Source organism: Neodiprion fabricii, chromosome 1 (assembly GCF_021155785.1).
Source record: "Neodiprion fabricii isolate iyNeoFabr1 chromosome 1, iyNeoFabr1.1, whole genome shotgun sequence".
Taxonomy (NCBI): domain Eukaryota; kingdom Metazoa; phylum Arthropoda; class Insecta; order Hymenoptera; family Diprionidae; genus Neodiprion; species Neodiprion fabricii.
Genome location: NC_060239.1, coordinates 23,881,616 through 23,908,946, shown reverse-complemented (window position 1 = coordinate 23,908,946; position 27,331 = coordinate 23,881,616). Strand labels below are relative to the sequence as shown.

The 27,331-nt window shown below is 40.2% G+C and overlaps 4 protein-coding genes across 11 annotated transcripts in view; 2 read left to right on the top strand and 2 right to left on the bottom strand.

Moving 5' to 3' along the window:
- The window catches only part of LOC124174813 (ankyrin repeat domain-containing protein 6), an 84,988-nt gene extending 71,845 nt beyond the window's left edge, over positions 1–13,143 (top strand). For 5 of the 7 annotated variants that reach the window (XM_046554365.1, XM_046554355.1, XM_046554346.1 and 2 more), the window contains 6 exons: positions 7,900–8,109; positions 8,877–8,975; positions 9,261–10,412; positions 10,523–10,811; positions 11,426–11,668; positions 12,134–13,143. In XM_046554365.1, the coding sequence (XP_046410321.1) occupies positions 7,900–8,109; positions 8,877–8,975; positions 9,261–10,412; positions 10,523–10,811; positions 11,426–11,668; positions 12,134–12,300 (2,160 nt within the window). In that variant the 3' untranslated portion in view covers positions 12,301–13,143. The remainder of the gene's footprint in view (positions 1–7,899; positions 8,110–8,876; positions 8,976–9,260; positions 10,413–10,522; positions 10,812–11,425; positions 11,669–12,133) is intronic. The other 2 variants (XM_046554338.1, XM_046554384.1) reach the window with 2 other exon arrangements.
- A 68-nt stretch (positions 13,144–13,211) lies between these two features.
- Positions 13,212–16,136, bottom strand: LOC124174838 (CDK5RAP1-like protein). 2 transcript variants are annotated; one of them, XM_046554397.1, is made up of 7 exons: positions 15,657–16,136; positions 15,212–15,457; positions 14,742–14,952; positions 14,328–14,648; positions 13,932–14,253; positions 13,590–13,739; positions 13,212–13,501 (listed from the first exon to the last, which is right to left on the bottom strand). In XM_046554397.1, exons 1-7 carry the CDS (start codon positions 16,009–16,011, stop codon positions 13,247–13,249), a joined length of 1,860 nt encoding a protein of 619 aa, XP_046410353.1. In that variant the 5' UTR covers positions 16,012–16,136; the 3' UTR covers positions 13,212–13,246. The 2 variants fall into 2 exon arrangements, with proteins under 2 accessions (XP_046410353.1, XP_046410360.1); XM_046554404.1 differs by having other exon boundaries at positions 15,212–15,447; positions 15,657–15,798.
- A 12-nt stretch (positions 16,137–16,148) lies between these two features.
- Positions 16,149–18,610, top strand: LOC124174855 (PEST proteolytic signal-containing nuclear protein-like). The gene is made up of 3 exons (XM_046554432.1): positions 16,149–16,283; positions 16,744–16,943; positions 17,690–18,610. Exons 1-3 carry the CDS (start codon positions 16,244–16,246, stop codon positions 17,930–17,932), a joined length of 483 nt encoding a protein of 160 aa, XP_046410388.1. The 5' UTR covers positions 16,149–16,243; the 3' UTR covers positions 17,933–18,610.
- A 771-nt stretch (positions 18,611–19,381) lies between these two features.
- On the bottom strand, positions 19,382–21,209 carry LOC124174864 (40S ribosomal protein S26). The gene is made up of 3 exons (XM_046554442.1): positions 21,151–21,209; positions 20,411–20,719; positions 19,382–19,462 (listed from the first exon to the last, which is right to left on the bottom strand). The coding sequence occupies exons 1-3, from the start codon at positions 21,151–21,153 to the stop codon at positions 19,430–19,432; spliced, it is 345 nt and encodes a 114-aa protein (XP_046410398.1). The 5' UTR covers positions 21,154–21,209; the 3' UTR covers positions 19,382–19,429.
- Between the last annotated feature and the right edge of the window lie 6,122 nt (positions 21,210–27,331).

The window sequence follows — 27,331 nt, the reverse complement described above, 5'->3', positions numbered from 1 at the left end:
TACGCAAAAGGTTTTCTCTCGTTCTCTGCAATGATAGGAATTTTTAGTTCCGGTTACCGCCCAGTCCTTAAGTATTTTCATTTTTTACCACAATCGAAAAATATAGTTCCAGGTACAAAATGCAAATTAGTTTTGTAGCTGTTACCGGAAAGTCTAGTATCCGTTACTATTCTTTCTCATTACGAGTACTGTTACTATATTGTCTTGTAACCGTTGCGAAAATTTAGTGTTTGTGCAACAATAAATTGACGTTGAAGCTTTATTCAACTAAAAAACTGGAGTAAACCGAACATACTGATTTTGCGTTGCAATTACCAAAAAAGGATCGACAATAGCGCAAAATGGCTACGCGTACCTCGTTTTTCGTAATTTCAACAATATTCAAACAGTTGTTTTAACGATACCTGTTTTACTGAATTTTACTAGTTACTGTAACAAACGAAATTTTTCTCAGTGTGCGTCTTGTTTACGTTTACGTCTGACATCGGCGATTTAAATTGCGCCGTATCAAATTTAGTTTCATAGATGGTTTAAAAAGAATTTTTCTCGACGTGTACCCGACTCCCAGGCTTTACCTATAATTTAAGGCTTACCACGATCCTGATGTACAAAGTCTTGAAATATAAGTTGAGAAACTTTACTGCCGCAAGGTTTTCTTCAGTTTCTCTGAGCTTGGGTGTCTGGTTCTTCCGCTTCTTGTTCGGAGGGTTATTTCCTCTTATAGAAAGACGGGATATGGTCCCGAGTTCCCGCTGCCATTCCTGTAGGCATAGGCGCACTCGCATTTACGTCCACAATGTTTCATTCAGAGTGACGACGAATGTCGGTATATAAATTAAACTTTTATTATTCTCACGTGGCGGTTACCACGCGATAGAATAACCCAAGCAAGAGCTGCGTTCTTTATTCGTCGTGACTTGGATATGCGCGGGCGAATGGGCGGGTGGCCGGCATAAAGACGACAGCTGCACCTTCCTGCTGTATATGGAATTATAAAGGTACCTACATATAGATGTATATTCAAGATGGTACACGGTCAGAGTAAATATACCACCGTATCCATATCGAGCAGGTGAATCTTTTCTGTGCCTCACGATTAATTCGGTCCATTTTTAGGTGCTTATAACGTATGCTTTCCAGAACATCGACTCATTTCCTCTACAACTCATTTCAGAGTAGCAAATGGTACTTATTTCGCATACATTTAAACGTGTTTACAAAATATCCATGCACGATTTTTCTACTCGAATCCCTGAATTTTGTTCTCTTATCTCGTGTAATTTTCTGCAAGATTCGCCTTTTTTACGTTCAATTCGGAACGTCTTTATCTTAGTCTTTTTTCAACAATTTACTGAAGAATCGTGCGATAAGCAAAAGCTCGTTTCTCTCATAGCACACTTATCAAGTTCATGTTCTAGAGAAACGTTAACAGAAAAAGTTTGGGCTACTTCGGCAATATTTGTGCGATTTACTGTCGGTGCAAAGTTGTCAAGTACGGGAAAGAGGAAATGCGGAAATGCAGTTTTGACTTGTGGTAACCTCGTGACTTATCTGAAATTTCAAGAGAAAAAGTTTACTGTTAGCTCGGATGTAATTTTCATGCAGTACATAAATGGTGCACGAGGTTTGAGCGTGTGTGTGTTTAACTTCTGGATGTCAGGTGGCAGGTGGTGACGCAAGATTGCGACCTTTTTACTGGAATGACATGTGGCTTCTGTCACGAAACAACTGCAACGAAAGAACGGTTACCACGGTGAGATTTCAAGCCGGTTTAACTAACGAAGTAAACTTTGGTGTCCCGCAGGTAACAACGCATTATCTTACTGAAGTATTTACCTTTGCCGAGACGCGGTTTCTTCTCAAACTTAATTTGCAGGAGCTTTCTTCTTTTTCGTACAATTTGTTGAAATTATATCCATCATTATTTTCTCCCAGTGTGCACGAAGTTCTTATATTTTTTACAAATCATCTGATACACCGAATTTCCGACCAACGACCAGAACAGAATCCCAGTTATAATTGTGTACAAACCGTTTTTGACAAGTGTAACATGATCTAGCGACTGATTTGAATAAACTTGTCGACGCTAATTCCCTCGTAGAATATCACTTTATTTCTGATACATTCGAATTAAAAATTCGAGACTGTCTAACGCGACTTGTATCTGCTTGAGATAAGGATCTCATTCGATCTTACACGGTGAATAATCATTGGCAAGACTCGGTTCGTAATCAATTAAGTTCGAATTTGTGTCAACCGGGTCGCCCTGTGAAACATTCCGAGGCATGTAGCTGTTGAAGTCGCGTAATTGCGACGATCGACGTTGGTACTTTTTTGAATTCTTAAATTGCGACGGAACGCGCCAAGGCATTCGCTGCGAAACTCTGCCTGCAAAGCGGAGCGAATTAGCCGTGCTAACCGCTTCGTGGAATAATCTGCTCTAATTTGCGTACGGAATAGTATTGTGGACACTTATAGCGGAATTCCGAGGCACGAGTCTCGTCGATGCTGCAGGTCGAGGGAACGAAGCAGCGAATGCTATTAAACGGCCGAGTTGCTGCCGCTGCAGGCAGGCATCCCCGCCTTATGCAACACATCTCAACCGATCTCCTACAGCGTACCCACAGGCCACAAAGGACAAAGGAGATGAACTCCGCGAGTTGCCAAGGTCAACGCTTTCCGCAACAATTCCCGGCCAAACTCCCTTCGAAACAATCGATGCAGGCTGCTCTCGTAACCGCGGTCCGTTCGTTTCTCAGATATTTCAGCCTGAAATCACGATCTGTCAAAATTTCATGTCCAGATACCTCCGAACGGCAGATCATTTAATAATGGAGGGTAAATTGCTACTTGTAAATTGGCCTGCACGATCATCTCTGCAGGTTTCGACTCGACGAATGCATTGGTATCGACGAACTTGTCTATTGTTAGCCAAGCAACAACCCGATAGCCTGAGCGTAATGTAACAAAGTAAGTTGAACATTGTAAAGCACCGTTCGATTACATCACCCATTATTTATCTAATTACAAATGACTTCCTCTTGGGGTAACCCGCAGCGTTCACATGGTTATTACACCATACAGCCTTGTTCTGTACGGTAGGTGAAGATCGTGAAGATGAAACTAATACCGAGCGAGAACCTTCGGCTTCTTTGAGAGGCTACATGCCTTGCGGATTAACTCTACCCGTAAGAATTTACGAGTCTTGCCTTCCTATGATAAAGGCATCGCAGCTTGCTCTGAATCACCGACAGCTTGCAGGTCTACGCCTATTTTCTCTAGCGTTATTTTTTTGTTCTTCAACTTCTTTGCCATCCTGCCGTGTACCTATGTATAATATCATGAACCCAACAAACCGCAAACTTGTTCGAAAAAAGTTATGGCCTACCGTCAAAGTTCCGACACCAGAAGACTGCACTGTTCAACGTTGGTGCCGATGGTACAGGTCTTGAGGTTACACTGATCAAAGTTTACCTAGTACTCATGGTTCCTGATACTTGGAGGGTCTGATAAGAGGCTTCTCGAAAATACCGCGGTTAACAACGGTAGGTCGATGCTGGTTATGTTCATGATACACAAAATGACTCGGGTCTCATGTGCGTTGGCACGTTCCCAGTGAACACTGGTTTTGAGTAAATATCCACGAGGGGCTTGACAAACAATGAAATAGTTTGAAACCGAATCTGTTTGACTATCCATCCGCGCGACGTGGGTAGACTCAGAGTCGACTGATAAACGAGAAAAGTTTTTGGCGACGAAAGGGAAAATGGAGCGCTTGACACACGCAGATTTTAATATTCGTGTTGTGCTGTTTTTAAAAGTGCTAAAGTAACTTGCCTCTTTGGCTATTGTGGGGATTGTATGACGTCCCTTTAAGCTACTATGAAAGGCACTCGTGGGTCTAAATCGAAGTACGCGTCCAACGTGGCAAAATGATAAATGAATATTATACCGTTGAAGCGCGTTCAAATATCGTTATGATACGCCCGCGCGTTACGGTAGCAAAGAAATCATTTTAAGCAGCCAGAGAGAGACTTTCAACTCCTTCGTCTACATCGCCACCGTATTTGTGCTGTAAATGTGCGCGGTGTTTGGTTGCGGTGATGTTCGGTTTATAATCGTGGACATCCACCACAAACTCTCTCGTTTACCTTTTGCACTTTTTCTTTACGATTTTTTTCTTTGCTTCTCCCTGTCTCATTCTTCTATCAACACTGTCGAAGAAACCTCCTGCGGTTTCACGCTCAGACGCATATAAATGTCCCTTGAAAGATCCTTGCATCAGTTTTCTCAGGCGTGGTCTTTGAAACTGCAGGCAAGACTTTCGCGTTTCGTTCCTTCGCGTTCGCCGCATGAATTTTGAATTACAGATGACTATTCGTGAAAATTCATGCCTTTATCTTTCCAACACATTCTGGTCAGGTACGAATGAATCACTATTTCGAAGTTGCGCGTATAACCAATTCTATGATGGGATGAAGCTTATAAAGTTGTAAAACGAATGACGGCGTGTTGATCGAAGCCTGCATTTTAATTAGATTTGAAGATGATTATCGATGAAAATAAAATTTACGATTTTCAGCTACTGCAGACTGAATCCTTCCTCAGCCGTATCATTATCTTGCAATTTTATTCAACCGATATTTACTAGAACGTCACAATTACGGGCCTGTCCAAGATCCCGAATATCGAAGAGAGAGAGAGAGAGAGCAAAAAATTGAAGAAGCACAAAAAAAACAAACACAGCAACCATGCGACCTTATAGTTTTTGTCACTGCGTGTACCGCCACTGGGTATCACTGGTTCATTGACCACCACCGGATCCCCAGCGAGATATACGAAGCATATTCCTGTACTGTTCATATATACGTTCTATATACATACGATACGCGTTGTACTCTCTTCGGCCTTCGTATAAACCTTTTCCACCGCTGTACACACCTGGAATCTCAGTGAATACGTAACGTTTATTCATGCGGCTGTATCATACGGCCTGTATGTACGCGTGAATGCGTATATTCACACAGACACGCATGTCCTATTCCTACGGATGTACGGAGTGTATTTGAATAAACGATAATATAACAGCAGGGCCGAGGTACAAGGTTGCGGTGAGCAGAAGAACGAATAAGCCATTGTCAAATCTGGCTATCCCATGAAACGAGGGACTGACCATGTAGATTTTTGAATAGACAAAGCGCGTGCACTTGCGGTTTCATAGAGAATACCTTTACTACTTGTGGGTGTGCCTTGATGGATGTCGATTTTGCATTAGTTGTTAGTTTCTTTATACACGCGAATTAATTCACCCTAATTATCAGGTAAGAAATATGATAGAATGAAAATATGCCGTACAATCAGATAAAGAGTATCCTTATATCCTACCTTCATGCGATTGAAGGAATGACACAGGTGTGGGCTACGTGTATATCTATGTATAGCGTTGGATGCATATCCTACTGTCAACGCAGCAAGTACTGGTTACCGGTCCAATTAGTCGTTCGGAAAAGTTGTGTCTCAACCGAAAAATAAACGAAATACCGTCCAACTTGTCAAAAAGATTGTGCATCTGGATTAAGATACGAGTAAATACCACACCCTTAAAAATGTCAGTATTAATTAACGACCCGTCGCAACTGCAGATGTCAAGGTCATTCCAAAGGATACGTAATGGTCTCATATAGTTGAAACCACACAATACAGTGTATTTGCTAATGAAACATATTAACCTGCCCACTTTGAAATCATTATTCTGTAAACGGACAAAAGAGAGCCCGTGAATTTTGGAAAGCCACAAACGGTTCCTCGGCTTTTGTCGATTAATTGTAAGGCTGTACAGAGAAGACTTGACAGTATTGGCGCGAAACTCTGCTGAATCTCTTGATCTGATTTACGTGCATGACAGATAGTTGTGATCGCGAGATTTTTACGAGGTGTTAATCCATATTTCACACCACGAGAGCACTGTGGTCTAATTGCAAAAAGATATTTTAGAGGTTCACACGATTGCGATTTCCTAGGTATAAGATACACGCACACGAAATACAGACTTTTCTTTTCAATCCGAACACATATCAACCTAAACATGAACGAGTTGGAATTTATGAGGAGGAGATATTTGCGTGAACATTATCCCCGATACCCCGAGGACTAGGCGAGGCTAGGAAGTACCCGGGTCGTATAATAAGCGGCGAAGAAATCTTTCAAGGCACTGTAGCGTAGTTGTAACTTGTAAGGTCTGGAACATACGGAGAGGTAAGACGGATCCGTTCGCCCCAGGACACTGCCAGGAAATTGCTACAAAAAGATAAGATCCCGAACGATATCGAGTTGATCTTACCAGCCTCAGAAAACTCTGATGCCGCATAGCTATATAGTATAATCTGATGTATGATCGGGTCGAAAAGCCAGCAGCAAATTTCAAAACTCAGTGAAAATCTTACGGTTTCGGGTGAAAAGAGGAGAAGAATTACCGGAAGTGAGAGACGGAACAAAAACCTAGATAACCAGTTCGCAATTAAATGTGTACGGATGTATACATGCAACTCAAACCGAATGCAACGAAATATTGAATTGCGTAAGCATAAGTAATATCGGAATCTGATAACTAATTACTGTAATTAACTTGACATGGTGTAGCTGCTGGTCAACATAATGCGAATATTATGATAGAATCTCTGGTAACGCATGCCCGCGATGCAAGCCGGCATCTGTAAGTTGAAATTGTAGGTTGAACGTCGAGGGTGAACCGAAAACGAAACTTTCTATAGAATGTAGATGATATCGGAGGTTGGTTAGAGACTCCCAGTCCCTTCAAGCACCCAGGGCGTCTGATCTAAATTGAATAGACGTTTCGTGATGCATTGCGCGATGTTACCTACCCGGAGGGAGCCGCCCACGACGATCACGTCAACGGCACTCTCCATCCACAGATTCACGTCTCCATTATATGAACTTACAGGGTGGTTCGTTTCAATGCAAACTCGCGATATTTTCCGAAACTTGCAGACGAGCGCTAATAGTAAATCACAATGTCTACGCGCAACTGTTGTATATCATATTAATTAAATAGGCAAGAGAAGGAACCTTCCATTGCCATGGTTAATGTAATAGATCATTGGGTACGGTAGTCAAGAATATATTTTAGCACCTTGCTGCAACATTATCACCAAAATGTTCGATTTTAGAAAGCTCGAAAGTGTTCGCGTCAGCGAAACTGTAGCTAATAAATAGAAATACCTTTGATCACTTGGAACTCTACATTATTATCAAAGTATCTGACGCCTTGTGTAACATCCGAAATATATTCCAACCACGATTAATTAACATAAATCACCCTGCAGCATGTGCGTGCATCTCCTAATCCTGTGATCTACGATACGATTGCCGACGTTTCTAGGTATGGAATCAAGTTACAAATACTCTCTCAATTCTGTATAAATTGTTTGAAAACGTAGAGATCCTAAGTACCACGTCAGTAATTTTTCAAGCAGATAGACCCCTACGACAAGCGGACCGTTTCAAATATATCACTCAGGTATAATCTAACGCCATCGCATGAGTAACTTGATACCGAATATTTTCATAAACCCACATGAGAGTTTTGTTGTACGTAAGATCAATGGTGGAAGAGAATTGTTCAACGAAACAAGTCGTGATCCTCGCCTCGAGGACTCGTTATATCTATGCAATATGCCTATACACAAAGCGCTGTTCACTAAAAACTTTTTAACTACCTCAAGCCTTCGGTATTAAATTTTGAACCACAAGCTCCAACGTTAGGACACTCTGGTGGTTATATTTGTCAAGTTTCACCACATGGATTTCACAACTTTCGAACGCGATACAGTATCAATATTTAACTAGCTGTAACTGTTGCCCTTCGCTCGTTCATTTCAGCACGGAAACTCGGCGCTCCACGAAGCTGCGTGGCGAGGATACAGCCGCACAGTCGCTGCACTGGCAAAAGCTCTGGGTACGCAACGAGCACCTTTACACGCCCGCAATCTCGCGGGATTCGCACCCTTGCATTTGGCCTGCCAGAACGGTCATAATCAGAGCTGTAGAGAACTCCTTTTGGCCGGTTGCAACCCAGACTTGCAAAACAACGTGAGTATCATGTCGTTTCCTTTCATGATTAACGTGTCCAAAGAGCGGTACTGCGACTATTTATTGTCTAAATGATATGGACAATTCAGCGGACCGGGCGTCAACGATCTCTTTATACAGTCACCAGAAGTGCACGGTATTCTGACCGCAAAATGAGAAATGTCACCGCTTTGTGCAGTGTAATGACATCGTTACCTTAACAAGGTAAAAGATATACCAATTCGAATGAACCGTAGTACCTTGTTGAATTGAATCCGTAAATGCTTGAATTATGTCACGACGGTGGTTTCTCTCCTGTTCACTGATGCGCGAAAGACGCGGACCACCAAGGCCCCACTGATAGTGGTCTAGATCTCGACGATGAGTCGCCACTCACCGCGGGAAGCAACTTCAAAGAGTCTTGCTCGCGTGCCAACTCCTCATGTTCTGTTTACATCCTTGCTTCTTTGGAATCGATTAATAACGATCGGCGATTACTTCGCGATGACCAGTATATTAAACCTTCTCATCAATTATTTTTTCAACAAAAAACCACAGCGTAAATTTGGCTCGATAATTGTGGTGTTTGAACATGGTACTGTACCAGACTGTTTTAAGTTTAATTTTTTTTTTTTTTGCTAAATTTCGTCCGATTCCACCTGCGCTATAAAGACAAGAAATGAACGATTGTATAAGATTACTTGTTTTTCTTTGCGAAACTGAAAAGTATAGAATCGGATTCCATTATTTCGACAGAAATTTATATGCCTTCTTTGATTCTGATTTAGTACGGGGATACGCCTTTGCACACCTCCGCACGCTATGGACATGCAGGAGTAACGCGGATCCTTATCTCTGCTCTCTGCCGAGTGTCCGACCAGAACAAAGTGAGTAGCAAAATTCTTTGTTATACAGATCCAGTTCAAGGAGCAACGATTTTTTTTTCCAAAATAAAAAATGAATGAGATATTAAATACGGGGTAGAAAAGAAAGTTAATATTGATAAGGTTCCGCGTTCTGTGGATTCTGTGGAAAGATGATAATTACTACCTAAAAACTGACCCAGGCAAGAACTCTGACCCTTGCAAATTTTGTTCCATACATGGGTGTATTATGAATAGTGAATAAAGATGTAAATTAAAAAAACTGACTAGATTGCTTCATTTTTCTAGAACGGCGACACTGCGCTGCACATCGCGGCTGCAATGGGCCGTCGTAAGTTGACACGAATATTACTGGAGGCAGGATGCGACCGAACGTTAAGAAACAAGCAGGCAGAGACGGCAAAAGACATAGCACGCAGAAAGAACCTCTCTGAGATCCTGGAGATAATAAGTAAGGCTCGAAGCAGGAGTCGAGCGCGAAGCAAGAGCCGGGACGAAGAGTCAAAGGACAAGGTAGACGAGGGTGGAGAGGTGCCGCAGGTGAAGAGTGCGGGCAAGGGTGATAAGAAGCGCGAGAAAACCGGGAGCGGTACGAGCGGTAGCAGAGACAGTAATTCGAAAAAGGAAAAGAAGAAGCTGAAGGGTGGTAAACAGCACAAAGTGCACTTCGAGAAGGCTGTGGGCAAACAGTGGTCCCCTTACGGTTGCCACTACTATCCGGACCCGGACGCGTTCCCTCAGCCGCGACTGGATTCCCTTCCGTCGGACCCTCTCGCCCGGGGAGAACAATACTACCTCGACCTTGCTGGAAACATACGGAAAGGACCGGTCGGCGTCGGTTACACTTGCTATTGCGCCCCGTTCTTCAGACATATGGAAGCCAAGCTCGAGAGGGACAAGGCCGAGCTCAAGGCTCATATAGATCAGGCCCACGAGCGGCTCGACCTCAAGGTTACAAATCTGGAGCGACGGACCCGCGGGCAAATTTCTGAATTGACCAGGTGCGTCGTCGCCGAGAGAGCTCGGTGCGACGAGAGACACCTACACCTTCAGCATTGGCTTTCTCGTGGTGCTCGCGGTAGACACAGCGAGAGGCCACCACGCCTCTCGACTTCCAACCCTCAGCCCCCGACACGCGCCCGCTCCTTGGAAGACCTTCTCGACGACAGGCCTCACGACAGGAGTTTCGAAATACCCGGCGAAACTCCGGCCCACGGCGGCAGCCTCGACGATCTGGACATACCCGCCATTCCCAGACTCAGCAGATCCATGCGGGATATTCCCTCGGGGTCTGGTACTTCGAGGCCGACATTGAGGGTTCTCGATGTGTCTCCGCGACTCAATGAAACTTTCGACGGAGACTTGAAACGGGATCGAACATCCCCTTTGGGCGCAGCTATGTCACCGTCGTTGGGCTCCAGACATCAGGTGCTGCAACAGGTATACTCGAGTTTACGAACCTCGTGTAACTACGTGGATTTGATACGGCTACGTGAGTTGTTTACACAAGGTGATTAATTGAATGAAAATATTTTTGCGTTATTGCACAGATTTCCGGATCTCACGACCGCATGACTAACACTCACCAAATCGACGTCAATATGAATTGCAAAATTGGCGAAGAAAGTCCCCGCAGCGATTGGAGAGGAGCTCCGGGACGGCGGAGCGTTCACGAAATGATCAGACGCTTTCAAAATGTACCTGGCATGCATAACAGATGGAGGGGACAACGTTCTGGAAGTAGTGAACCGACGAGTCCAGACCATAGCCAAAGTTCACAAAATCAAAGAGTTCAGCCTCAAGGAGGTATGAGTAACGGATGGCGGGGTGAGGGTGAGGGTAAGACTTTCTTGTGATCCATTCAACGTACGTAAAATCTAGGGTTGTTACAAATGTCCACATTCAACCTCGGATCGAATCTTAGGTATCTGTTTCTTTTTGCCATTCATGCAGTATACACACATACAAGTAATTTTTGCGAGATTAATTGTCGATTATTAGAACTTAGATGAAGGTGAAATTATACTTCGCATCGCTAGCTGTTATTTTCTTTTATTACCATTCAATGAGATTTGAAAACCAATACACAGCCAAAAGAAAATTACAAGTTTATCTTGCCACCGTTTTAATTTTACACCTCAGTTCAAGTCCACCCGACGAATATCGGAAAAACAACGTTTTCTTCGACATAGCGAACCGAAATTTGTCAGGTTTTATTTCACACCAAATATTTTTACTGAAGGAATAATTTTTCTTTCAAATATTAGATAAGTAACTTTTCTTTGCCACGAAGTTACTTGTACGTTCGTACGTGTATCGCATGACCTAGATATTCGTTTTTCTTTACTCTTTTACCCAGCGCGAGGTTCTACCAAACCTCTGGATGGCAAGGATAGAAAATCATGAGACATTTAAGAAAACTGCAGAAGTTATCGAATTTTCTGAACACACAGGTAATGACTCCGAGAGTAGTGAAGGTGAGGATGACGTTGTGCAGCCAGAACCCGTCAACGGAGGACTGGCCGTCAAAGAAATGACAACCGATGGTGTCCGCTACGAGAGCATAGCCAGGATGCCTTACAGGTCTCGTAACGCGGTTTATAGCCCTACCCCACCCTTACACGACGCGCATAACGACTCGGGCTACAGTACACGCATGTACGGGTCAAGCAAGGGTGCATCTCCTTCCCTGTCAGGTCTGATTTAGTATTTTCAACGTCTCGGATTATGCGAATGTCCTGTATTGTACTTGTTTCAGAGAGGAACTGACGTTCATAGTCTCCAAAGTCTGCTTATCATAGTTTTGCTTGCCTATCATTGTAGAGTTGGAGATGTAAATTCAGGAAACATTCGTTTATAGTTGTATTGTCACTATGGTAATCGAAATACTGCTCAAAAGTTATTCGAGCTTGATGACAATGATCGATTTTTTTACAATTTTCACAAATTTATGCTAATACAGAAAATATTTGTCATTACTTACGTATAAATAGTTTAATTGTGCAGGCAGAATATGAGTCGCCATTTTTAGATTGTTTTCTAATATTGAAAATCAACTTTTGAGGAGTACCGCAAATGGTTTTAAAAACATGGATTATATTTTTTTCATCCTAGTATTTATGGACTTATATTTGAATGACTGGCTATTATATTATTTATAGGGCAATTAGAATGTGACGGAATTATACCACCAGCATCACAAGGACCTTATCCCAGCGGTGAGCAGCTAGCTGCTTTACTCGAACAACCACGAGGACGCGATCTTACCGTTTACGAACGGACAGCTGACAATGTCGTAATCAACATTGGCGGTGCTAGTTTAGTTTAACGGGAATACCAGAGATGTGCTAAACCTATTAATATACCTGCAATAGTTTCGAAACAGAATACAATTTATTGTAAAAGCCGGTTGAATGTTCTTTCGCAGTCACAGTTCATTCACGTGTCCTAATAGTGATTTTATTTTTTTTCCCCTGAAACCAGTGAAAACCATTTTTACGCGTATAATAATGGACGACTAAACATAATTAGGTCATTAATGATTTGGTAATACGGCGCAAAACAAGTTAGTTTGTAAGCTATTGCGGGGAAAATTAATATCGAGTTACAATCTGCGTTTACGTCAGATGTGTTCATATTTTTTTAACGGCAATGTATATTGCTGGTTTAGATTGAGACTGCGATACTAATGTTCAATAGCTATGAAATTACGATACGTTATAATTTCAGATGGCTTCTGAGAATTTGTAAGTATTTTTATATATATCATTTTAATCACAAGTTTTAATGAATTGTAATTACCTCCCATCACTCGTATATAATATTATAAGTTCAAAGTAGGAGTAATTTTCAAATTCGACACATCAAGTTCACCAATTTCCGTGAAGAAAAAGTAAATTTTCTACTTCCGATGACAATCTCAGATCCAATGTTACGAATTCGTATGTAATGCTCTATACAATTTACAAATCAAGAGAATTAACTAATTCTGCATTGTAGAAATTTTCACCTCGTCTTTACCGATACGTAAATCAGAAGTTAATCATTACACATCAGATCACTCGATTCATGTCTCACCTTCACATTAATGGTAGTTGTAAAAATGTATGTAAATTGTCCATGCCATACATTAGCAGATTAAAAACTGTCGAATAAAAATCTATTTATTTTTCATTAATAGTAATCTAAACCTACATTCTACAAGTGGGTATGTATGTACAGAATTGGAAAATCGAATAGTTAATTAATATTCATTATATAATTTTGTACATTTTTTACAAGTTATAGGCCATCCTTTCATAGTGATTACCAGTACTGAGTGCATACTGCGTAATTGATGAGTGATAAAGCGGAATCCCTTTGAGAACCTGCGAATTAGCATTAATTATCTGCACAACAACATAGTCACCAGCTTCAATATTACGGCTTTTAGTTGTACATCTATTGTCTTGTATTGAACCACGCGGAAATATCACTTTTATATTCCCACTGGTTCGACCTTGCATATTAAATTCGGATTTTCGACTCTTCTAAAACAAGACAATTAATTGCAAATAAATATTTCATTCAAATCAAGGATAATATTGTATAATTTGCATAAACATTATTCTTACATACCTTTTCAACGAGGACCAAATACTGTCGCCCAATCATTGCCTCATTCAATTTTTGCACCTCAGTTCTGTAAATTGTAATCATCCTCCGGAGTCTATCTTGTTTTACTTTGGGATCAACATTATCCTCATGACGTCGATGTGCGGTTGTTTTCTGTTTGAATCAATACAAACGTGATTTTAAAGCACGTGCCTTGTCATAAATTCGAGAATTGCATAAATTATATGATTTTTGAAAGTGACCACAATATTACAAATTATGTAACAAATGATGATTACTTGGAAAATGTGTAATAATAACCAGTAAAATGTAACATAAAAGTAAATTTTATAGACATGCACTCACTTCCCGCATGCTGTAAGCAAATAGGTAAGCCATATTGTATTTGACCATTTGCATGAGTGAAATTGTGTCTGCAAACTCTTCTTCAGTTTCACCGCAAAACCCGCAAATAAAATCGCTCGATAAACTAATGTCTGGTATGATTTCGCGTATGTGCTCAACTAAACTAATATAAGCTTCTCTAGTATAGCCTCGTCTCATTCTTTCCAGGACCGTTGAATTTCCACTCTGAGCAGGTAAATGTATGTTGCGACAGATGTTAGGTCGTTCAGCTATCAACTGCAATACTTCGTCAGGAAAATCTTTTGGATGGGGTGACGTAAATCTAAAAATGGTAGATTATTGTTACGCTATTCGGTAATAACATTAACGTTTTTTATATTTTCATCTAACACAGACCTTATCCTCATTTCTGGGTTAATCTGTGATACTTTGTCTAACAGATCACTGAATCGCAATCCACCAATTTTCGGTTTGTAAACAGTTTTGAATCCTGCTGCCAATTTGGGATCACTTTTATCTGCAGTCGCAAATTTTGACTCTGATAAATCCCTGTAACTATTAACATTTTGCCCAAGTAGAGTAACTTCTTTTACTCCTTGGTCGGACAAATGTGATACCTCATCAAGAATGCTAGCGATTGGACGAGACCTTTCTCTACCACGTGTGAAGGGAACTATGCAGTAAGTGCACATGTTGTCACACCCTCGCATAATTGAACTGTTAAGTAAAAAAATAATGCATTAAGTGATACAATTTTAGAGTTGTAAGTCATAGAGGTTCAGATAATAACTAGTTAAAAAATTCCATTACACAAAGGCAGTAACAGAATCTTGATTGATTCGAACTGGTGTCACATCGGCATATGTTTCATCATACGATAAAATCACATTGATAGCTGTTTGATTATCTTCTGTAAGGGATAGTAATCGAGGTAAGTCCTTGTAACTATCGGGACCTGCTACAACATCCACTATCTTGTCCGTCTCCAGTAACTTATGCTTCAATCTCTCCGCCATGCAACCTAAATGTTGTAACAAGCGGTTAGAACTACTGCGGATATGACAGATAAAGTTTCCAAAACAACTACCTGAACTTGTATCACTTATTCAAGTAGCTGTTAGAAAATGAAACATTATGTGACTAGGAAGTGTGACGACTGTGTTTCTCTTACATAAGCTCAGGCAGATCTAGTTTCTGTGTTAATAGAATAATCAAAATAGGTTCTTGAGTAGAACATCATTCTTGAAAGGTATAACAATGAACAATCTTAAATTCATCACCTAGCAAACCAACTTTGAGTGGTGGTTTGTCTGACCGAAGACTTCTCCATTTTTTATAATGTTTCAAATGAACAAGTTTGTGCCATATCTTCTGTTCAGCTGCATCCCGAATGGCACATGTCACAAGCAAAATTACATCAGCCTCTGTCATGGTATCAGTCTTTTGATAACCAGTTTTCTTCAAAATCGACCAAATGATTTCTGTGTCACTTACATTCATCTGACATCCGTAAACACTAAAATAAACTGTAAATTATATGTACTATCAGTGAATTATCATGTAGTTTGTGGTGTTCAACTACTACCGAAAGAAATATACTTCAGAGACGGCATTTCACAACGATGCAACTGTTGGGCGACAATTTATGCTAGTTTTTTTAAAGATCATCGTGGTTAGAAATAGGGATTAATTTGCAAATCCACAAGTATGACTAAATCAACTTACCTTTCCGGTCATTACCGCAAGTTGCTTTTAAATAAGGAACAGGTTCAGCCTCCGTAGAATCTACGGTAACATCTGACTTAATAAAGTCTTTTAGATCGGGACCTTCACTGAGATTGGGAAAAGTTCGAAATGGCTTTCCATTCTGAGTGATAGAATTTATTTCGCGATCATCTATCAGTTTCGGTGTAATTGAAGCATTTTCATGTTTGGTACGATATATTTGTAGGTTATATTTTGAGAGGTTATGATTGTTAACACAACCAAAAACCCTCCGATAATCCGTGCCTAATTGGCAGTAAGCATGGCGATTTATGGTGAGCCCGTATCGGTAAATAGCGCACTTTAATCCGCTCATGTTACAGCGAAACAATTATTAAAGCCTAATGTATGTAACGTATATTCCCTCACATCCCGTCATAATGACGTCAGCGTCGTTGGGTTGGCAGCCCTCACTTCGACTGGCTTTGCTGGTAGCGTATGTTTAGTAACGATTTTTACGTTCTTCAGGTCGGTACGGCGCCTCTGCGGTCACATTTTCTCGCATCGTTCTTTCACCTAGATAATTTTAACAACAATCCGCGATAAAAATGTCGAAGAGGAATAGCACGAGCGAAGATTACAGAAAAGGTTTTGTTCATTTTATTAGTAGTAAATGGTATCCCTTTAACGGTAAATTACATCATCTTCACTTCTTCGCTCGACTGAGCTGTTAATGTATTTACATGTATGTGCAGATGTATATGCATATGTGTGTAATATGTATGCTGCTTGTTCACACGCTATCTACACCGTAAACTTGTATGCTCGTTACAACGTTTCGTGCATGATCCAAATCTAGTCATAGAATTTTTATGTAGTCAAGTATGAAAACATCAAGTTTTGATATTAATCAGAGAGTCTTTGATGCGATAATTTAGCTTTAATTTGTTTTTTCTTTCTTTCTACTTTTACTGCAGCTTTTAGTAATTTGCTCTTTTTACGAATTTAGTGAAATGTTAGTAGCGTAGCGTGCTGCTTAAAGATTTCCGGTTAATAAGTCAGCTTTGTTTAACTTGATCTGAACTTTGCCAGTGTTTGACGTTGTCAGGGTCAAGTGCCTACAGAGCGGCGGATCGCAGAGGGGACGACTGGGAACGGGATCGATCACCACTACGCGATGATGTATGCAACCAGACCAGCTCTGACCAGACTGATCATAAGAAGCAGAAACTCACTTTTGGCTTTGGAAAGAAACCTCTACCCACCGAGCAGAAGAAGGGCATCCAAATCAAACTAGGATCGGGATCCGTACGCATTTTAGGCCAATTTTATACAGTCTTTTCATATTTAAATGGACTTCGCATATATCCTATGTCTTGCACAAATTACACAGTCATTTGTCACAGTTACAAAGGCAAGAAAATATTAGATTCAGGTTTTCATGAATGAAAGTGAATTTAGCCCCTATTTAGCAAGCGTCATTCAGTTACTTTCGCACTCAAAATGTTTGATCACTGTTGGTTAATTTTTACATACTGCTTGCCATCAAATACTAGTAGATTTTATCAGTGGCTTTCGCACCGCATAAATAACTGATATGTAAGGAAAATTATTTTAGAGCTAGAAACATTTTTAGAAAACATCAACTGCAATCAAAATTAATGCTTTGACGAAGACCAATATCTCTTTTTATAAAGCATAACGTATGAAAGAAGAGTATAAACTATAATATAAACATTTCTGGAAAATGCGGACATATACATTCTTTCATGTCATAATCAATTCACATAGAGTTTTTTCTTTTAAATAGTCGAGGAATAAGTTGACTTTTACACTGGAAGACATGGAAAAGAAATCACATCTCTGGTTTTATGACAGACATGTTGATCTTTCCATATTCGGATTTTCATGAAATTAAACTAACTTTGTGAGCATTCCGATTCGAGCTGATTACCATGATTTTGTTATTTGTTCACTTTTTTTACATTAAAATTGTTTCAAATATACTTCATCTTGGTAAAAATCTGTTCACTAAAGTAGTGAAACAATTGCAGAAGCCTAGCGTGAAACCAGCTGCAGTTCAGAAGCCGACAGTTGCTTCAGTGTTTAATGCTGATGATGATGACGAACCTGAAGAAATGCCTGCGGAAGCAAGAATGCGGATGAGAAATATCGGTCGGGAAACACCGACGTCAGCAGGACCGAATTCATTTGGAAAAACGAAGCAAGGATTCTGTGATTCAAAGAAGATATTTGAGAAGACACTAAAGAGGGCTATGGAGGAAGCTCATAAATGATTGATTGAACCGTGCAGCATCTATCGAAATCGACTGTTGTTAATACATTAATTTAATAATTAATTTAAAAGGTATCTACCAATTCTAACTTACCAGTAGAACCACAGTTATAAAGGGAAAAAAAGTTCTACTAAAAAATGAATCGATAAAAAGATATAGCACCACTTGAGATTCATGTCGTTAAGGAAGGATTTCATCACCAGAAATATAATTATTGTTACATTTAATCATTAGCATAATACTGCAGAAGAAACTATTATCATTGTCATATAGAAATACCTTGTCGTTTTACTCCTTGACTAAATAGCTATAACCTCTAGTTTTGTATAGAGTATTCAAACGTGGTGATAACAGTCTTTCAGAAATTGCACATCTTTAATTGAATTAATATTAACATCTTACATCCATTAAATTGTCCGAAAAAAAACTTTGGGAATTTAGTGTTCTTCCCGGACTCTTACCTTTCAAGAGACGGCTCGAATATTATGTTTGGAAGTCTGGACAATGATAAAAATCCTGGTTATACTAACCGTTTTACCATTTAGATAACAAGAAATTATCGCTTTTTGTACGGCATGTAAATTGCAATAAAAAATCGTACAGACGTTTGGAAAGAGAAAAAAAACAGCAAGATTGAAACTTTCCCGAAAATACTTATCAACTTTATTATTTTATAAGGAAAAATTATTCTAATTAAGATGACGTTCTCGTATTCTCATATTTTTTGTGGTAGCTATAAAAAAGCTAGACTTGTGTTGATCAAAGCACAGCTTAGAATTCAATTACGCTATTCAGTAATCACATTTACGTTTTTTATATTTCCATCTATCACAAACCTTATTCTCCTTCCTGGGTTAATCTATGAAACTTTGCGAATCACTGAATTGCAAGCCGCCAATTCTCAGTTTGTTAACTAATAAGCTAGAGAAAACAAATTGAAAAAATTTGCAACTTTTAAGAATACGAAATAGAGTTAGAATTCCTTTCGATGTCTGAATATAATATGATTATCTATACGTAGATACCAAAGTAACGTACAGAGCTCCGAATACATATTGCAATTTATTATCACACACATATACAACAAATGTACACGCGAAAATTAAAAAAGCTTACATGCTCGGTCTCGCCCTCTGTAACAATCTATAATGACGAAGTTGATCTAACCATAATTTTGATACTCTGACATAACTGTTTAATGAATATAAAAATTCAACTACCTTAAAAATGAAGGAATTACGAAAGACCCTTTGGGGTCAAAACACAAACCAGAGTGCGAACGTAGATATTTTTATCCTGTTGTTGCATCTAAATTATTTCCGCTGAACTTGTTCGTTATATCAACGAGAAGCAATAAAGTTACGATTTTAAGGATTTACACAATGTAGCACGTAATAATATCAGTACGAATAAAGAAATATTTAATGAAAGAAATAAGAACTCAATATATCAAGTTTTGTAAATTTATTTGGGCTTAGAAATTACACATGATTTCATTCACTTCCTTTGTTGCTGTCCTTGACGCATGTCCTGTAATTGCAAATAGCAAAAATTAATATTGTATAAATCTAGAATATACCTTGCAATCAAAAGAAACCAATATATTTCATTTAGAAATACTTTTATAAACACGAAATTTTTATCTACCTCACAGCGTCACTTTTGCAATTATTGCCCAATATTTTCCAGTCTCTGTGTGTTTACGCAAGTGCTTGTATGTGTGGACAATGTATCCAGAATTCCAGGAAAATGGGTTTACCGATTTGGATGAAAATTGGATAAAAAATCGATTTACGCGGGAAGATAATCCACAAAACTTTTCAAGTTTCTATCGCTTCCAGTTACAAGAAGACAATTTTTTAACTTTTCAATAATTATTTCGTGAATCCAAAATTACAAGGGAATCGCTTAACCGACTGGGATGAAATTGTAGTGTTACATGAAATATTCAGGAAAAGTGTCACGAAACTTTTGAAACTTCTATTACTTCCAGTTATGTATATCCTGAATTCTGAATAAACTATCAAATCGACTTAATAAAGAAAATCGGCTTTTCAATAGGTTTGACACATTACATAAAAAATATCAATCTGCTTCCGGTTATGAAATGTTGGTAAATTTGTAAAAAAAAATGTTAATAGATAAATTTGGAAAGTAACGTTGAAAAATAACTGTGCAGAGTAGAACCTTAACTATTCAAGAACTTGCTTTTCCTGAATATTCTATTGTTTGAACAATAGTGGGACATTCAAATAAGTAAAAAATGTCAGCGAAAGCTCACTCGCAGATATTTTGATGCATCACATAAATATGTGTGAATGCTAAATAGCATTGCCAGTGTATCATCAATTTGATTTTATCAGTTGGGTAGTCAAACTAACATCATTGAGAATCACAAATAAAACAACAAAAAGTTTTAGGTTTAACCAAACAGGCACCTGTGCAACCTATGGTTTGTCATTTCTATAAAATAATTACCCTGGGAAAGTTGCGCTGTGGAGGCGTACGAATGCGTCGTGCTTCCTTGGACCTGTTGCGAACAACCTTGGAGTGAATAGCGCAGGATACACAGTAGTGTAACTTGGCATAGAGTTTGGGTAGCTGATAGGCAGAATAAACGCTAGCTTCGGTAATATCCCTGACAGCAGCCGCTTCGACGATGTTACGAATTACAAACTTCTTTATCGCCTTGTCCTTTGGAACGCAACGGGCGCAGTTGGTGCAGCGGACAGGATTGACATGTCCCCGGCCGTGCTTTGCACGTCCACCATTTCGGCGTTTGCAGGTCTGTATTAAAACAGATAATCATTGGTTAAATAATTAGGAGTGATTTATTAATCGCAGTGGAACAATCATGTTTGCTTTGAGAATTCAGTCGTCACGTTCAAATTCAAATTTGGGATAAATCTAAAGATTTTCTAAACTGAGGTAACGACTAACGATAACGTAAAATTAATTCATTTCTAATTGTAAAATAGGAACCGCAGAGGTTAACAGAAAGATTGCGTGTCCTTCACAAAAGGCTAGGCCGCCAAGTCCACATGGTGTGATGATATTGACGTTGGATTTGTGGTTAGTGTATAAATTTGAGGAACGCTGATAAAGTTTCTTGAGCACGTGTCAGATAATTTTTCTCAATACGATAACACTATACTTAGATTTATACACCGGTAAATAATTAATACAATGTTATACGATGAAGGACTGAATTTGGTTACCATTTTGCCACAATTCCCAAGAAAGAGAAACCGGATATGCTGTCTACCTATTGGATTCGGAATAGTAGAATCGGACCGCGGTCAAATCAGCATACTTCCGTCTCGGTAACATTTATAGACAATGATTTCGAATATCAAATTACAATACTGTTAGGAAAAGTCTCATTATTTTACACCATTAATGAAGATGATAGAGAGATGCAAAAATAGCAATCAATTGGAGGTTTAAATTCAAAGTTGACTCTACAGTAGTTTTGAATGTGGGTACCGACGCATCGGTAAAATGCGGCGTGACGAAACCCACGTGGTTCGGTTAATGGATCTCAATTACATTGGAAAATTGAAAAATTCAAGATCATTAATTGGAAGTGTGACAAAATCGAGATTTGAAGAAGCGAGATGATGTAGCTGTTGACGTATTCGAACTGCGGGCTATCGATTCCTCACGCAGAATAGTCGATGTAGTGCATCAAAGTATTGCTTCAAGCATTTTTCAAAATCGTCAGCATTTTCAGAAAAAAACCTAAGCATTTGTCTTGCTGCAGTTGCTGCGTCTTTCAACTTGAGGCGTTAAATGAATAATATAAAGACGGATACCCCTAGGTACATTTTTGTGACCAGTTTTCGTCGGGAAAGTGGGCCCAGGAGGGCCTGGGGGCGTAGGAGGGTTCTGCTCTATCGACTCTATCTAACGGGCTCGCACCGACATTCGTAGCATTGCAGCAAAAGTAATCTCGGTATGGAAGCTTGAAATTGAGTACAAAGTGAGTACGTAGGATTAATTGTCGACTGCGTCTTAGAAATGTCGATCAGCTCGCACAGCCCGTGAGAAGACGCGTTAGTCAGGTGAGAGTCATTCAAATCGACTCCAGGACCGAAAATTTTCGCCTCAAAAAACGAAGAAAAATTAAAGCTGAACCCTTTGCATTTTTGGAGAAAATTTTCGCGATTTTGAAAAGCGCTGGAATAAATTAATTGTAGCACTGTTCGGACGTGATTTTGCGAGAGAAATCGATTGGGCGCAGTCCCAATACGCTGCGATCAACGCATCAAAGGTTCGAGCCAAAAAACGAGAACCTGTGTTCCCGACATTTTTCAACTGGTGCTTTCTCGCTCGCCTTTTCTCTCCTGTTGGTCCTGCGCTTTTTTCGCCGCGATTTCTGAGTTCCTGAGGGTCCAATTGATCAGATAAGGGTCGTTTAAATCGAATCTGAGACCAAAAGTTTTTTGCCCAAAAAAAAGTAAGGCTAACCCCTTTGTGTTTTTGGCGAAAATTTTCGCGATTTTGAAAAGTGCTGGAATCAATTAATTGTAGCACTAATCGTACGTGATTTTGCGAGAGAAATCGATTGGGCGCAGTCCCAACACGCTGCGATCAACGCATCAAAAGTTACAGCCAAAAAACCAGAACCTGAAATTTCGACATTTTTCAGCAGGTGCTTTTTCGCTCGCCGTTTCTCTCCTGTTGGTCCTACGCTCTTTTCGCTGCGTTTCCTGAGTTCCTGAGGGTCCAATGAGTCAGGAAGGGTCACACAAATCGAATCTGAGGCCAAAAATTTTTTGCTCGAAAAATGAAAAAAAAGTAAGGCTAACGCCTTTATATTTTTGGCGAAAATTTTCACGATTTTGAAAAGTGCAGAAAAATGCTTTGTTGTCCGCGTCCTCCTCGACCTCCTCCGATCACCGCCAACCACCTCCAAACACCTCCTACGTTGACTGAAGCATACAAAAACAGTTACCCTGATGAGCTTTGGTGTGACAACCGAAAATCGTCGTGCGCTTTCGCTCCCTGAGATGTTCCAACTGTAGAGTTGAGAACTCATTGCAGAACATCGGAGAGTTAACGATTTCGATATGATGCTGGCTGTATGCTGGGTGCACTCACTTTCCGAGTAACACAGTCTTCGCAATCATCATCCAACTGACGCAGAACGGCAGCGTTATTAGCCGACCCGTTCACTGAAGAATATATCTTCAGTCAACGGCTGACCATCGAAGGGCCTGGCCGCTTGAGTCTGGAATCGGCAGGAGAGATAAAGTGCGTATTTCTTGTATGAAATGTGAAACCTAAAATCATTATGCATCATATCATATCATCGTACATCATACATCATACATCATACATCGTACATCATACATCATCATACATAGTATCAAAGTTCGAAACCTAAGTTTGGATGTCGGATGTTCAGAAAGTAACGTCACCAATTCCAAATCAGCTAGCCGAATTCCTCAGTCTGGAACGAACCGCGCAGTAGAACGGACGGATGAGAGTCGCGCTCCGCAAATTTCGAGTACCGGGTTCTCAACCTCCCAGATCCCGCGCTTCGGGTCCGCTACGCGGTGAAACTCGACTTTCAGGACACGCGCTCCGTAATTTCTTTACTCCAGGTCCGCTACCTGGTGAAACTCGACTTTCAGGACACGCGCTTCGTAATTTCTTTACTCCGGGTCCGCTACCTGGTGAAACACGACTTTCAGGACACGCGCTCCGTAATTTCTTTACTCGAGGTCCGCTACCTGGTGAAACACGACTTCCAGAACAAGCGCTCCGCAGTTTTGGCTGTCCAGGTACTTGACCTGATGACTTTTGACCTTCGGAAGTAATTTTGCGTAGTTCCGGCTGTACAGGTTCGCGACCTCGTGACTTTTGACCAAGCACTGTGTAGTTTCTGCGCGGGTCCGCTACGCGGTGAAACTCGACTTCCAGGATAAGCGCTCCGTGGTTCCTGGTTCATGTTTACAATAAATTATTTCAATTCGTTTTTCGCGCAAGCCGAAATTCAGTAGCTGTCAGTCCGCTAATAAAATTTCTCGACTTCCAGGATAAGCGCTCCGTGGTTCCTGGTTCATGTTTACAATAAATTATTTCAATTTGTTTTTCGCGCAAGCCGAAATTCAGTAGCTGTCAGTCCGCTAATAAAATTTCTCGACTTCCAGGATAAGCGCTCCGTGGTTCCTGGTTCATGTTTACAATAAATTATTTCAATTCGTTTTTCGCGCAAGCCGAAATTCAGTAGCTGTCAGTCCGCTAATAAAATTTCTCGACTTCCAGGATAAGCGCTCCGTGGTTCCTGGTTCATGTTTACAATAAATTATTTCAATTCGTTTTTCGCGCAAGCCGAAATTCAGTAGCTGTCAGTCCGCTAATAAAATTTCTCGACTTCCAGGATAAGCGCTCCGTGGTTCCTGGTTCATGTTTACAATAAATTATTTCAATTCGTTTTTCGCGCAAGCCGAAATTCAGTAGCTGTCAGTCCGCTAATAAAATTTCTCGACTTCCAGGATAAGCGCTCCGTGGTTCCTGGTTCATGTTTACAATAAATTATTTCAATTTGTTTTTCGCGCAAGCCGAAATTCAGTAGCTGTCAGTCCGCTAATAAAATTTCTCGACTTCCAGGATAAGCGCTCCGTGGTTTCTGGTTCATGTTTACAATAAATTATTTCAATTCGTTTTTCGCGCAAGCCGAAATTCAGTAGCTGTCAGTCCGCTAATAAAATTTCTCGACTTCCAGGATAAGCGCTCCGTGGTTCCTGGTTCATGTTTACAATAAATTATTTCAATTTGTTTTTCGCGCAAGCCGAAATTCAGTAGCTGTCAGTCCGCTAATAAAATTTCTCGACTTCCAGGATAAGCGCTCCGTGGTTCCTGGTTCATGTTTACAATAAATTATTTCAATTCGTTTTTCGCGCAAGCCGAAATTCAGTAGCTGTCAGTCCGCTAATAAAATTTCTCGACTTCCAGGATAAGCGCTCCGTGGTTCCTGGTTCATGTTTACAATAAATTATTTCAATTTGTTTTTCGCGCAAGCCGAAATTCAGTAGCTGTCAGTCCGCTAATAAAATTTCTCGACTTCCAGGATAAGCGCTCCGTGGTTCCTGGTTCATGTTTACAATAAATTATTTCAATTCGTTTTTCGCGCAAGCCGAAATTCAGTAGCTGTCAGTCCGCTAATAAAATTTCTCGACTTCCAGGATAAGCGCTCCGTGGTTCCTGGTTCATGTTTACAATAAATTATTTCAATTCGTTTTTCGCGCAAGCCGAAATTCAGTAGCTGTCAGTACGCTAATAAAATTTCTATTACTTTATAATCTTCTCATAATCTTCTTGGCAAAATACGTCGATAAAAAAATTATATTAAACCTTACACTTGAAGGTGTTCGGAGTTGGACGAGGAGGAGGATGAGGAAGACAAGGAGATGAAGGTGGACGAGGATTTGTGCTCGGTGAGTAAAACACTTTTATAATATTTGATGGAAACTGTACTTATATTTGAACCAAAATATTTCAAACTAGTCATGTTTACATTAAATTATTTCAATTCATTTTTCGCGCAAGCACATATTCAGTAGCTATGAATAAGCTTATACAATTTATTATATTATTAAACAATTAATTAATTATATCAATCCTTATACAATATTTTTGATGTGTTCCTATACTGAAAATATTTACATTAAATTATTTCAATTCATTTTTCGCGCAAGCACATATTCAGTAGCTATGAATAAGCTTATACAATTTATTATATTATTAAACAATTAATTAATTATATCAATCCTTATACAATATTTTTGATGTGTTCCTATACTGAAAATATTTACATTAAATTATTTCAATTCATTTTTCGCGCAAGCACATATTCAATAGCTGTGAATAAGCTTATACAATTTATTCTACTATCAATTAATTAATTAATTATATTAATCCTTACACAATATTTTTGATGTGTTCTCATACTGAAAATATTTATTACTATTCCAGGTATAACCCGAGGTGGTTGGCGGTGGTTGGAGGTGGTCGGAGGTGGACGAGGTGGACCAGGAGGAGGACGAGGACCACGAGGAGGACGAGGTGGACGAGGAGGAGGCGGGGTGGGTCGTGGGAGAGGAGGGGCGGGGATGGGGTGGGAAGGGGCAGAGGTGGGAAGGGAAGGGGAGGGGGAGGAGGCGGGAAGGGGAAGGGAAGGGGGAGAGGGAGGGAAGGGGGCGGGGAGGGGGCGGGGCAGGGATGGGGGAGGGTGGGTGGGAGGGAGGGCGGGCGGGCGGGTGGGAGGGCCGGGGAGGGGGAGGGCGGGAGGGCCGTAGGGCGGGCGTGTGGCGGGGGCGGTTCTGCTCTATTAAATCCATCCTCCACTCCCCCCACCCCTCCCTCCGTCCCGCCCTCCCTCCCGCCCACCCGCCCTCCCTCCCACCCACCCACCCTCCCTCCCACCCACCCTCCCCCATCCCTGCCCCGCCCCCTCCCCGCTCCCTTCCCTCCCTCTCCCCCTTCCCTTCCCCTTCCCGCCTCCTCCCCCTCCCCTTCCCTTCCCACCTCTGCCCCTTCCCACCCCATCCCCGCCCCTCCTCTCCCACGACCCACCCCGCCTCCTCCTCGTCCACCTCGTCCTCCTCGTGGTCCTCGTCCTCCTCCTGGTCCACCTCGTCCACCTCCGACCACCTCCAACCACCGCCAACCACCTCGGGTTATACCTGGAATAGTAATAAATATTTTCAGTATGAGAACACATCAAAAATATTGTGTAAGGATTAATATAATTAATTAATTAATTGATAGTAGAATAAATTGTATAAGCTTATTCACAGCTACTGAATATGTGCTTGCGCGAAAAATGAATTGAAATAATTTAATGTAAATATTTTCAGTATAGGAACACATCAAAAATATTGTATAAGGATTGATATAATTAATTAATTGTTTAATAATATAATAAATTGTATAAGCTTATTCATAGCTACTGAATATGTGCTTGCGCGAAAAATGAATTGAAATAATTTAATGTAAATATTTTCAGTATAGGAACACATCAAAAATATTGTATAAGGATTGATATAATTAATTAATTGTTTAATAATATAATAAATTGTATAAGCTTATTCATAGCTACTGAATATGTGCTTGCGCGAAAAATGAATTGAAATAATTTAATGTAAACATGACTAGTTTGAAATATTTTGGATCAAATATAAGTACAGTTTCCATCAAATATTATAAAAGTGTTTTACTCACCGAGCACAAATCCTCGTCCACCTTCATCTCCTTGTCTTCCTCATCCTCCTCCTCGTCCAACTCCGAACACCTTTAAGTGTAAGGTTTAATATAATTTTTTTATCGACGTATTTTGCCAAGAAGATTATGAGAAGATTATAAAGTAATAGAAATTTTATTAGCGTACTG

Bases quoted from the DNA above. Each gene is read 5' to 3' on its own strand.
- LOC124174838 (XM_046554397.1), bottom strand. From the start codon at position 16,011: ATGAGCGGATTAAAGTGCGCTATTTACCGATACGGGCTCACCATAAAT. The intron at 15,458-15,656 runs GTAAGTTGATTT...TATAATTTACAG, and splicing joins TTGCGGTAATGACCGGAAAG to TTTATTTTAGTGTTTACGGA. The intron at 14,254-14,327 runs GTCTGTGTTAGA...TACCATTTTTAG, and splicing joins AACCCAGAAATGAGGATAAG to ATTTACGTCACCCCATCCAA.
- LOC124174855 (XM_046554432.1), top strand. From the start codon at position 16,244: ATGTCGAAGAGGAATAGCACGAGCGAAGATTACAGAAAAG. The intron at 16,284-16,743 runs GTTTTGTTCATT...TGACGTTGTCAG, and splicing joins GAGCGAAGATTACAGAAAAG to GGTCAAGTGCCTACAGAGCG. The intron at 16,944-17,689 runs GTACGCATTTTA...AAACAATTGCAG, and splicing joins TCAAACTAGGATCGGGATCC to AAGCCTAGCGTGAAACCAGC.
- LOC124174864 (XM_046554442.1), bottom strand. The intron at 19,463-20,410 runs GTAATTATTTTA...TTGCAATTACAG, and splicing joins CACAGCGCAACTTTCCCAGG to GACATGCGTCAAGGACAGCA.